General features: G+C 38.2%; 1 protein-coding gene across 3 annotated transcripts in view; it reads right to left on the bottom strand.

The window, feature by feature from the left end:
• LOC141108162 (vascular endothelial growth factor receptor kdr-like) overlaps nt 1-12,641 on the bottom strand; it is a 308,462-nt gene that overhangs the window by 31,559 nt on the left and 264,262 nt on the right. For all 3 annotated transcript variants that reach the window (XM_073599472.1, XM_073599473.1, XM_073599474.1), the window contains 3 exons: nt 6,809-6,931; nt 3,933-4,044; nt 572-671 (listed from right to left, as the gene is read on the bottom strand). In XM_073599472.1, coding sequence (XP_073455573.1) covers nt 572-671; nt 3,933-4,044; nt 6,809-6,931 — 335 coding nt within the window. The remainder of the gene's footprint in view (nt 1-571; nt 672-3,932; nt 4,045-6,808; nt 6,932-12,641) is intronic.

Raw genomic sequence — 12,641 nt, 5'->3', positions numbered from 1 at the left:
ATTCTGTGTGCACCAGTTTTAGTAAATCTCCCCCAATAATTCTTATTTATATTTTTTCTACTATTTAACCCATTATATAATTATCCACTCTAATGATGCAAGGACTGAACATACAGTGAGGACTGGACATTTATGGGCCTGAGCCCATAAATAATAAATTATGGGAAAATATTGTTTATATATATATATATATATATATATATATATAGGATAGTTTTGCGTGTGACTATTTCTATAAAGAGATATTTGCTTAAATGGATAAGTAACAATAATCAAGTAGCTATATAGGTAATGTAGAACTGCTATCTTCTTTATTACCCAATTAAATATAACACAAACAGGGCCTACTCTCTAATAAAGCCCAGGATGCATGTGAACCCTCCCTTCTCCCCCATAAACAAGAAATGTAATCATTTCTGGTCTTGACCACTCCAGCTTATCTGTTCTTTCTCTCCCCTTTCTTTTTTGATTGGTATAATTTGGCCTTTATCTATTTTCATATTTTGAAGTTGCCAATAAATACTCTATATTTGCATACTGAAGGATGTAGTTTCAATAAACATAATCATACATTTCAGGATTGCAGTACTCTGGTGGTCTCATCCGTGTCCCTTCCTTTAGTCGGCAGCAGAAATCCTCATCAATCTGTACACCAGGGTAAGGAGAAGCACCTGAACCAGAAACAAATATAAATGTAATAAATCATCATCCATTAATTTAGTTATACCATCCAAGAAGTCTAGGGAGGGCATGAGGAACGTGTCCATTAAAGGGACCAGGACAAATATTAAGGATGAATCTTCCCAGAGGAGAAACAGTCAGCAAAGAAAACCTCAGAGAGGTTTCCGACCCATCCACACTATATTCAAGACTAGAAAAAAAATATTTTTGGCTAGAGATACTCTAAAACAAGTCTGAACAAGAATATGAGCCCTGACTATTCTAATCTACATACTTGTTCACTTTCAGTGACTTGGAAAGTGCTGAACCTTTGCATGACCATTACAGCAAGGAACTAATATTTTCAGAAGAATGTCAGATGAAATTCAGGACTTTCTCTGACTTTGGCAGTAATAAAAAGGTAAGAAAACATTTTGTTACAGGTTATACAGTATTTCTGGCAATTGAAACAGACATAAAAAACAAACACCAAACACAAAAATAAGTTGTGGAGTAGAAAAAAATAAGCTTATAAAAAGAAAAGGGTACAATATTATATTGAAGGCTATCCAATCTGCATATCCAATATCTTTGATATGTTCTGCACATTTTATGGGTAAACTTGTGTTCATCAAACATTTGTAGGCTCTACTTTTCAGGCATGGCCTTGTGAAATATCTGAAAAGAGTTAACTAACCTGTTTATGTTTTCAAAAAGAATTCAGATACCAGAATTACACACCAAAGCAAACAGTGTCATTCAACGACTGTGCCAGCTCTTGATTTGGCAAGGCATGTAGAGGGACAAGCCAGACACTCAGTAATACACCAAAACCACAGCAATGCTTGTGTTATTCAAGACAAGAACCTCAATAATAAAATACTGCCAACGTTTTCCACTGCTAGGTAGCTGCCTTATTCTCAGACATGATGTTTTAGAACATGCTGGAGACCCAGCTGCAGACGTAAATTGAAAGAGCCATTCAATGTGTATTTGTAAAAGGAATACATTTTGCATTCTGCACATTCATTTTTTAAAAGTTGCAGGAATATTGAATATTCCCCTATACTAGGTCATTTTCAATAATCCTCAATAAAGCATTGACAATATTAAAGCTCATGTACTTTTCCTATAGCAACTATCTAACTTTCATTTAAAAGTGTGTGTCTGGCTAAAAGTTTTTTTTCTTTTTAATTTTGGATATATTTGGAAAAGGATTTGAACTCCAGTCATTTTTTTTATATAGCGCACAGTAAGAGAAAATATCTTCACTTATTATTATTTATTTATTAAAGGTACTTATATAGTGCTGTCAGGTTATGCAGCTCTTTACATTATATATATATATATATATATATATATATATATATATATATATATATATATATATATATATATATATACATATACACACAGTATCTCACAAAAGTGAATATACCCCTCACATTTTTGTAAATATTTTACTGACACTTTGCTACAATGTAAAGTAGTCAGTGTACAGCTTATATAACAGTGTAAATTTGCTGTCCCCTCAAAATAACTCAACACACAGCCATTTATGTCTAAACCCCTGGCAACAAAAGTGAGTACACCCCTAAGTGAAAATGTCCAAATTGGGCCCAATTAGCCATTTTACCTCCTCGGTGTTACGTGACTCGTTAGTGTTAGAAGGTCTCAGGTGTGAATGGGGAGCAGGTGTGTTAAATTTGGTGTTATCGCTCTCATTCTGGTCACTGAAAGTTCAACATAGCACCTCATGGCAAAGAACTCTCTGAGGATCTGAAAAAAAGAATTGTTGCTCTACATAAAGATGGCCTAGGCTATAAGAACAATGCCAAGACCCTAAAACTGAGCTGCAGCATGGTGGCCAAGACCATACAGCGGTTTAACAGGACAGGTTCCACTCAGAACAAGCCTCACCATGGAAGACCAAAGAGGTTGAATGGACGTTCTCAGCGTCATATCCAGAGGTTGTCTTTGGGAAATAAACATTTGAGTGCTGCCAGTATTGCTGCAGAGGTTGAAGGGCTGGGAGGTCAGTAAGGGCTGCAGGGCAGTATTCCAACATGATAACGACTCCAAACACACCTCCAGGATGACCACTGCTTTGCTAAAGAAGCTGAGGGTAAAGGTGATGGACTGGCCAAGCATGTCTCCAGACCTAAACCCTATTGAGCATCTGTGGGGCATCCTCAAACAGAAGGTGGAGGAGCGCAAGGTCTCTAACATCCACCAGCACCATGATTTCAGCATGGAGGAATGGAAGAGGAGTGGCAACCTGTGAAGCCCTGGTGAACTTCATGCCCAAGAATGTTAAGGCAGTGCTGGAAAATATTGGTGGCCACACAAAATATTGACACTTTGGGCCCAATTTAGACATTTTCACTTAGCGTTGTACTCACTTTTGTTACCAGTGGTTTAGACATTAATGGCTGCATGTTGAGTAATTTTGAGGGGACAGCAAATTTACACTGTTATACAAGCTGTACACTCACTACTTTACATTGTAGCAAAGTGTAATTTCTTCAGTGTTGTCACATGAAAAGATATAATAAAATATGTACAAAAATGTAAAGGGTGTACTCACCGGTGTACTTGGAGGAAACCCACGCAGGCACAGGGAGAGCATGCAAACTTTAGGCAGATAGTGCCGTGGTTGGGATTTGAACAAACTAACCTTCCTGTCTTCCGGACAATAGTTTTATAAATTTATAAATATAAATCTGAAAGTGTTTTAACCTTCACCTACTCTACTAAAGAAATTAATCTCTATTTCTGTCTATGCTACTTTTAGGGAGTCACCCTCATATCCTACATGGTACAACTCAGCAGGACCTAAATGGAACATAAATCTAACAGAGTCCTGTACAGCAAGATAAACTTGACAGGGTTTCTATCCCTTCTACACGCTATCCAAAACTAAGAAAAATTTGGCTGGACAACACTTTAAACATAATGCAAACATTAGTGATGGTGTAACTTTTTACCAATAAATACAAATATATTTATTTTACTCAGGTATGGGAAACATGAATGATAAGTTAGTTGTAAATGCTTACTGCAGCTTACATATATTGCTCTTTTAATTTTAAGCCCAGCTGTGTTTTTTTGTATTTGTGTCACCAGGATTGTGCAAAGAAATCTGTCAATACAATATTGTATTTCAGCCTTTATGTTATCTGGTCACATGTATAATAGCTTTTACCTCTCAGCTTTTTATTAAATCAAATCGCTAATTCAAAATTCAAATTAGGTTTACCTCTGCAACTTACCTAATGAAAAAATTTCCCAGAGCAGCACGCCAAAAGACCACACATCACTCTGCGTTGTGTAGATTTTATCAAAAATAGCTTCAGGTGCCATCCATTTAAGAGGTAACCTAGCCTGTGAAGAGGGTAAACATCCATCAATATTCCATTAACATAAATTGAGCACTCATTCCTATGCCCAATTTCCTTCTAAAGGAATATGTGTCAGCAAAAAAAAAAAATGAAAACACTGGAGATTGCTGTCAGTTATCATCATTGTCACAGGTCTATGTTTCACTCAGTGAAGTTCTTTTACATAACTCATCATACTTGTCAGTCACTGACTTCACCCTATTTATTGTTTTCCATAGCCCTTGACTTTTGTATGGGAGGTGTACAGGGTGACTGAACTACACTTCACACATGAATGCCTACCTGTTGAAAAGATCCCTAAACAGTGAAAGTAGGGGTGGAGGTCCTTACACTATAAAGACTAGTACACACTGCTAGTTTTTTTTTCACCCACCCAGTGGGCTGAACAAAAAAAAAAAATGCATAGCTCTGGTCGGAACCGCTGTACTTACAATATGATTCTGATCTGCCCTGCTGTTCTCTTTTGTTCTGACAGGAGGCATCCCCCCCCCCCCCCCCGCGCCAGAACACTCTGGTCAGCACTCTCAGACATTGGCTAAGAGCACTGATCGAGAGCCAGTTGGAAGACTTTTTTCAAGCATGGTCCAACTGCCGGCTTCTGTCAGACCAGCTGCAGTACACACGGGCCAAATGTTGGCCGGTTTCTATTGAACTGGCCGATGCCACCTAACATTTGGCCCATGTGTACAGGGCTTTAGGCATTGGTCACACAGTTGTATTAATTTATTGAGGATCCTGCTGGCAGCAAGATCCTTTGTAAAAAAGTTGTGCATATGCTGTAGACATGTAATGTTTGTGCTAGCGTTTAGATACATACATATAGCATAAATGGACCGGCTCAGGCTGGACAAGTAAATACTAACAATGAGTAGCCAGTCACTGATTACACGCTATTGATGTTTACATGCAAGCCCTGACAGGGTCATTTTGCAGTGGCAGCACAGAAAGACCTCATGCAATTGCAATTGATTGAAGGCCAAGGTCATTCCACCACTGTATGAATGACTCAGTCAAGGCCATAGAAAGTCATATAGGGTCTTATAAAAATTAATAGTGGGTAGAAGCAGTGCCACCACTGGCTATACACTATAGCCATACTGGGAGAGATTTACTAAAACTGGAGCACTCAGAATCTAGTGCAGCTGTGCATGTCAATTAAGCTTTGACAATAAAACCTGGAAGCTGATTGGTTTCTGTTCAGAGCTGCACCAAATTTTGCACACACCAGTTTTAGTAAATCTCCTCCACAGTACTATAGCTATACATGCTGGCCCTGAGCAGTGGCAGCGACCAAAAGGGTCCATGTATGGTGTTAATACATTTAATTGACCTGTCAAATTTAATTTGTGGCCAGATTTTTTAATGTCTACTTATTCTTCACTTTACTGTTTCAATAAATTATGTAAAATGCAGGCAAAACTTTTTTATTAAATTTTATATAGAGTAGGGGAGGGTTATAACCCCTGACTTTTTGTGTGCCCATTTGGGGGATTTCACCTCCTTTCCTGTCCCATAGCCAAAACAGGAAGCGAGTGGAAATTGCTCCAGAGTGAGGGAATCTCTGGTTGTCACCAGGGTCATCAGAACTAGTGTCCACACTGTAAGATTTCCCTTTATTCCTGTTTTAGTGACAACAAAATTTTGTAATTTTCCTTCACTTTTTCTCTTGGTGATAATGGTAAACAGACAAATAAATAGGGCTAATCTCCCTAATGGAGGCACAGACAGCAATAAAAACCTGACAGGTGTTCTAGCCCCTCCCCATTAATACTAAAAAGAAAGTATTGTCCTTAGTTATACGTTAAAAAAAATATTAATTTTCTATGTCAACCAGAGCTCCCATAATCCTGATTCTCTCCTGCAATTATACTATCAAATATAATCTCAACTTAAAACTCTAAGGGGACATTCACATTTGGGAATGCATCCCCATTCAATTAGAGGCGATAACCCCAGCAGGGTTTCCCCATGATTAGCTGCGGGAGGCAGCCCCATTAAAAGCAGTAAGAGCCTTCTGGCACCTGCAGCTTATAGTGGCCACTCGCATGTAATCACTCATGCAGCGATCACATGCGAGTGATGGGCCCTGGACGCAGACTGCTTGAGCTGTTACAACTTTACACAATGTAGTCATTGACCCGAATTTACTGGAGGAGTAGAGTATCTCAGTGAATAATGTGAAACAATGCAAAAAATCACTTTGTCAAAAATATACCAACTATGTGCAATGATCAGTAAAAAACTGAATTTTTGATTGGATTACTGAAGTCAACATAGCTCTACCTCATTCACTTAACTAATTGCATTTTTGCTCTGGTAAATCAATTTTCTCTTAGTTTAGTGATATTGTACTAACTTCAATCATGTACAAAGATTCTGTTTTTTTTTTATGCACATAATTGGGTATTCTTTGCAAAGTAAAATTTCACTTTATTTCATCTAATTCACTAAGATAAGTAACATTTCACTTTGTAAAGTGAAAGTTCACTTTGAATATTGCACATTCTCTACTCCTTTAGTAATACAGGGTCATTGTGTATCTGAACTGGAAGGAAAGAAAAGTGCGGATCCAGTTAGAAATTACATTTTAGGGATATTGATTCAGCTGTTTAGTTCTGAACAACTTGGGCAACAACTGAATCACAAGGAAATTGCATTCTACTTAGCAAACCCATCTACTATAGATTATCTCCCTAAACTTCCTCTCCATATGCAGAGCAGGCCATTTCTGACAGAGTAATACTCACATCTCCTTTGCGCACGTAGTCTGGATCTTTATATATGTCACGGGCCAGGCCAAAGTCACAGATTTTTACTACATTATTTTCAGACAGGAGGATGTTCCTTGCTGCCAAATCTCGATGAATACACTTTAAGACAAAGCAAAAAAGACATGGCTTACAACTACAGGATATAATATGAACAATAGACATGCATTCCAAGCCTTCAAAGTATGGTCCTTCATTTATTTACATATTATCGAGGTATTTACTCAAACGGAAGGTAGAATTCCTACACATTGTCCTGAGTTAGGGATATGTGTAGTAGTATAGTGTGCTACAATGTCTGGTAATACAATAACTGTTATATCTCTCTGCAGCACCCCATCTTTCTCTTCCCATTTTGAGTCACATTTAACTCCTGCACCAGGCTAACTTCCTAAAACCTCTAAGGTAAAATGCATACAAAATAGTTTAAAAAGTAGTTTCAGGAAAGTATTAAACTTCACACAGTGGACAGTACTGTCAATTGTCATATCATGCCCTTCAATGCTCAATGGTCCTCAGCTCATTAAGGTCTAACAGAAGGCTGTTTGAAGTCATAGACCATCAAAAAATGAAAAAAATATGCTGCTCTTTAAAATAGAGCTTGTTCTCTTTTTTGGGACATGTTACAATGTCAGTAACAGAAAGAAAGTGTAGAAGACCCCTATGAAAAAAGCAGCTTGAACCCCCTGCCTCTTTTTACAAAATACCATTTACTACCAAATTCCCTGCAGCTGTGACTTCACTGGTATCCCTACATGTATGGTTGCCGTTGCCTGTTAGTTCAAATCCATGCCACAAATGTACACACTTTGTAATCTTTATGGGGTCTGTAACAGCAGATGGTGGGGTCTCTTAATTCTGACCACCCGTCCACGAGTCTTCCCTTATAATCTAATTGGTCTCTTTTGAGCTCAAGAGCTGGAGCACAGACAGTATATCACTCCTGTTAAGTGTAGTTAAATGTGGATAGTGTAGGACAACCTACTGTATGTATACATAGTATACAGCGGATTACTATTAAAATAATAGACATAAAGTGCACTGGACACTGATTAGTTATCCAATTATTTAGCATATCTATAAACATATACTTCAGAGACTTCCATTAGTTTCTGTTTGAAGTGGCTTTATGTGGGTACATATGCTGGGACACTTATTCCCTATACCTTATTAGTGGTTTTGGTACAAAATACTCTTATGTGATTTGCGGGACATTTGGCAGTTTGTTTAAGCGTGTAAGAGAGATTGGAATGAGCTGTAATCTTGAGTTCTCCCCTAGACCATACTATGAATGTGAAAAATAGAGTTATGGACGCTACTGTAAACGCTGTTAGTCTTGTATAACCCTTGTATAAGGTGTGAGGGAGGTTGGACTGAACATTTTCAGTCTCAAGTTTGGAGTCCTCCTCTAGACCATACTACGGGAAAAAAGTTTTATGGACTTTCCAATAATTGCTGCCTGTTACCTCTGCATAGGATCTTGTACCCAGCCACATATGCCCTAATTTCACATTATGCTACTCAGAAGTTGTAATATGTATTTGGATATGCACCAGATATAATATCCTGTTGAAGGGGACTTCTGCACACAAATATACGTTTCCAGCTATGGATACAAGTGGAACATGCATTAGTTATCCTTGGCATTCTCTATGAATTACACTGAGGGGCTTCTTATATGTCTTTTCTGCTCATAGCCAAAGTCACATCATCCGGAAACTGGCTCAACATTATCTACAAGTTTAAGGATGAATGACAATTTGGAGCATTTGTGCAATATGGATAGGGTGGTATAGGGGTTCATGGTTGGTTTTATACTTGTCTATGTGATATATGTATAATAAAGTTGTATTTTATGATGCATTGGTCTAGACTTTTAGAATTCTTTTTAGAGACCCAGTTCTGTGACGGTTTGGTCTTGAGCCCATAACTAGTTTTTCCATGTTTTGATTTCTCATACAGTGGGGACGGAAAGTATTCAGACCCCCTTAAATTTCTGATATATTGCAGCCATTTGCTAAAATCATTTAAGTTAATTTTTTTCCTCATTAATGTACACACAGCACCCCATATTGACAGAAAAACACAGAATTTTTGACATTTTTGCTGATTTATTAAAAAAGAAAAACTGAAATATCACATGGTCCTAAGTATTCAGACCCTTTGCTCAGTATTTAGTAGAAGCACCCTTTTGATCTAATACAGCCATGAGTCTTTTTGGGAAAGATGCGACAAGTTTTTCACACCTGGATTTGGGGATCCTCTGCCATTCCTCCTTGCAGATCCTCTCCAGTTGTGTCAGGTTGGATGGTAAACTTTGGTGGACATCCATTTTTAGGTCTCTCCAGAGATGCTCAATTGGGTTTAAGTCAGGGCTCTGGCTGGGCCATTCAAGAACAGTCACGGAGTTGTTGTGAAGCCACTCCTTCGTTATTTTAGCTGTGTGCTTAGGGTCATTGTCTTGTTGAAATGGTAAACCTTCAGCCCGGTTTGAGGTCCTGAGCACTCTGGAGAAGGTTTTCATCCAGGATATCCCTGTACTTGGCCGCATTCATCTTTCCCTCGATTGCAACCAGTCGTCCTGTCCCTGCAGCTGAAAAACACCCCCACAGCATGATGCTGCCACCACCATGCTTCACTGTTGGGACTGTATTGGACAGGTGATGAGCAGTGCCTGGTTTTCTCCACACATAACGCTTAGAATTAAGGCCAAAAAGTTCTATCTTGGTCTCATCAGACCAGAGAATCTTATTTCTCACCATCTTGGAGTCCTTCAGGTGTTTTCTAGCAAACTCCATGCGGGCTTTCATGTGTCATGCTTTCTACAACTTTCTCCCATCTCCCGACTGCATCTCTGGAGCTCAGCCACAGTGATCTTTGGGTTCTTCTTTACATCTCTCGCCAAGGCTCTTCTCCCCCGATAGCTCAGTTTGGCCAGACGGCCAGCTCTAGGAAGGGTTCTGGTCGTCCCAAACGTCTTCCATTTAAGGATTATGGAGGCCACTGTGCTCTTAGGAACCTTAAGTGCAGCAGAAATTTTTTTGTAACCTTGGCCAGATCTGTGCCTTGCCACAATTCTGTCTCTGAGTTCTTCAGGCAGTTCCTTTGACCTCATGATTCTCATTTGCTCTGACATGCACTGTGAGCTGTAAGATCTTATATAGACAGGTGTGTGGCTTTCCTAATCAAGTCTAATCAGTATAATCAAACACAGCCCATCTCAAATGAAGGTGTAGAACCATCTCAAGGATAATTAGAAGAAAGCACTTGAGTTAAATATATGAGTGTCACAGCAAAGGGTCTGAATACTTAGGACCATGTGATATTTCAGTTTTTCTTTTTTAATAAATCTGCAAAAATGTCAACAATTCTGTGTTTTTCTGTCAATATGGGGTGCTGTGTGTACACTAATGAGGAAAAAAAAATGAACTTAAATGATTTTAGCAAATGGCTGCAATATAACAAAGAGTGAAAAATGTAAGGGGGTTTGAATACTTTCCGTCCCCACTGTATCTATACTGTAAACATACAGTGCATTGTACGCAATGGTTCAGGGTAGCCAATGTGCAATGTATAGTGGTTAAGTACAAAATATGTACTGTGAGCAAAGTGGTTGATTCCATTCATTGATGTGCAGAACACTGTACTGCAACTCAGTTTGCATAGAGAGTCAAATTATTATTATTATTATTATTATTATTATTATTATACAGGATTTATATAGCGCCAACAGTTTACCCAGCGCTTTACAATATAAAAGGGAGACAATACAGTTATAATACAATAACATACAAGAGGATTAAGAGGGCCCTGCTCAGAAGAGCTTACAATCTATTAGGGTGGGGCAGGTGGTACAAAAGGTTGTAACTGTGGGGAATGAGCCTTTTGTACCACCTGCCCCACCCTATTAGATTGTAAGCTCTTTTGAGCAAATGCTGTGATTTCCTAAAAAATATGCATACAATACAAAGCAGTATATGTCAGGAATAGGGTATATAAAATGAAATGATATTCATTTATATTCTTATTGTATGTATATACCAACATAGCATAGTATCCAGTGGCTTGTTGTAATATATTTATAGTTGTACAATGAACTGTGTATAATGGTTCATTAATGAGTCAGTGTTTAGTGCATTGCATAGCTGTGGCACAACAGTCAGTGCAGTGGCATATTATCAGATTGTGGTGTTTTATCTGAGGTGCCAGTTCGTGGTCAAAAAGTGGGAGGTTATCAGAAATATTTGGCTGATTTACTAAAGGAGAATCTGTACACCACTAGCCAATCAAAAAATGTAGTAAACAAAGTAAATATGAATTTACTTTTCACACGGTTGGATAATTTAAGTGAATATTCACACAATTTATTGAAAATTCTCAACTCCTTTAGTGAATTCAAAATAAAGTCTTGTTGTCTCAGAGCTACTGTGCTGACAGATAAGCTATATTGTAAAATGTGCCATTTGCAGAAAGCCAAGATGAAAGAGGTACAGTGTGTTGGCACAGACTCCACTATGCATATCTCTTATCCAAAAGCAAATATATTGAATATTGTGGGAAAATGGTCAAAGTGCTGTTTGTACTAACATCAAGTTCTCCTGGCACTGAGCAGAATCCTTAGTAAGGGTGGGAATTTAGTGTGTTTTTCTGCCCTCTGATTGAATGCTGTGAGAAGCTTTTTTTTTGGTATAAGTGGCACCACAGTCACTCACCCACAATACAGATTTATACTGGCAGAAAAAGAAAAGCTCAAGTGAGGTGGCTTTATTTCTGCATCTTTAAACATCTGGGGACTGCAAGAAAGAAAATGCAAACCTAATCTTGTCAGGATTACCGGATCCAGATCCATAGGGTTCAGTTTAAGGTATTTGGGATATAGTGAAGCTTACAGAAAAAAAAAAACAATGATGTCAGAGTTTCCAGGCCCAGAACACACAGTGAGAGCACAGACTGCACTGTTCTTTAATGGGACAGGGCTTAACATCACATTCCAATGCAAGCTAGGAACCTTCATAATAGTAAAAATATGTATAACCACTATACCCTGTGCTTGCCACATTGGTTCACGTGCAATTATCGTTCTGGGTTAATATTTACATTTTTTTTACAGAATTATTATTTACATAAGTACATCTTTATATGGTCAGTCTACCCAAAAGTGATATTTCAGTTCCAAACAAAATCCGATGGGCTGAGTCACCAGTCATCTTACTATATCTCTGTCTCTAGGTGTCTAGTGGGGAATTCTCTCTGCCAAGTTCCTTGATACTGCTCACTTTGGAGGTTTAGGTGTATGTGTCTTCCTTTAGGTGTTTGTATAAAGTAAAAATGTGATAGGAAGGATGGGTCCCCCCACATAATGGCCACAGCAGATATACAGGCCTGTAACTTTAAGTGCACAGATGTCACCCCCGGAGTCTCTATGAAACAATGTAACCATTTAATAGGTGTGTAGGGCCTTTTGCATTAGGTTAAAACACACATGCATGGGTGTGTGTGTGTGTATATATATATATATATATATATATATATATATATATATATATATATATACACACACGCACACACACACACTTTTAGAAATAAATGTAAAGAAACATTTTAAAAAGTAATAAAACATGAAAACATGGACAATGTTAGTAGTGAAAGCAAATTGGTGCCGCACGGGGCGATTAGGGTGTGCCCAGGTACATCTGACACAACCTGTGCACACGCCTATGAACCATTTAAATCTCTAGTGTCTGATTTGGTCTCCCTTTTTCTTCATTATTCTTTTATATAGTTTTATCATGAACAACAACGATCTTTGATT

This window comes from Aquarana catesbeiana, linkage group LG09 (genome assembly GCF_042186555.1).
Source record: "Aquarana catesbeiana isolate 2022-GZ linkage group LG09, ASM4218655v1, whole genome shotgun sequence".
In the NCBI taxonomy this organism is placed as follows: Eukaryota; Metazoa; Chordata; class Amphibia; order Anura; family Ranidae; genus Aquarana; species Aquarana catesbeiana.
This window is presented reverse-complemented; position numbering and strand designations above follow the sequence as displayed.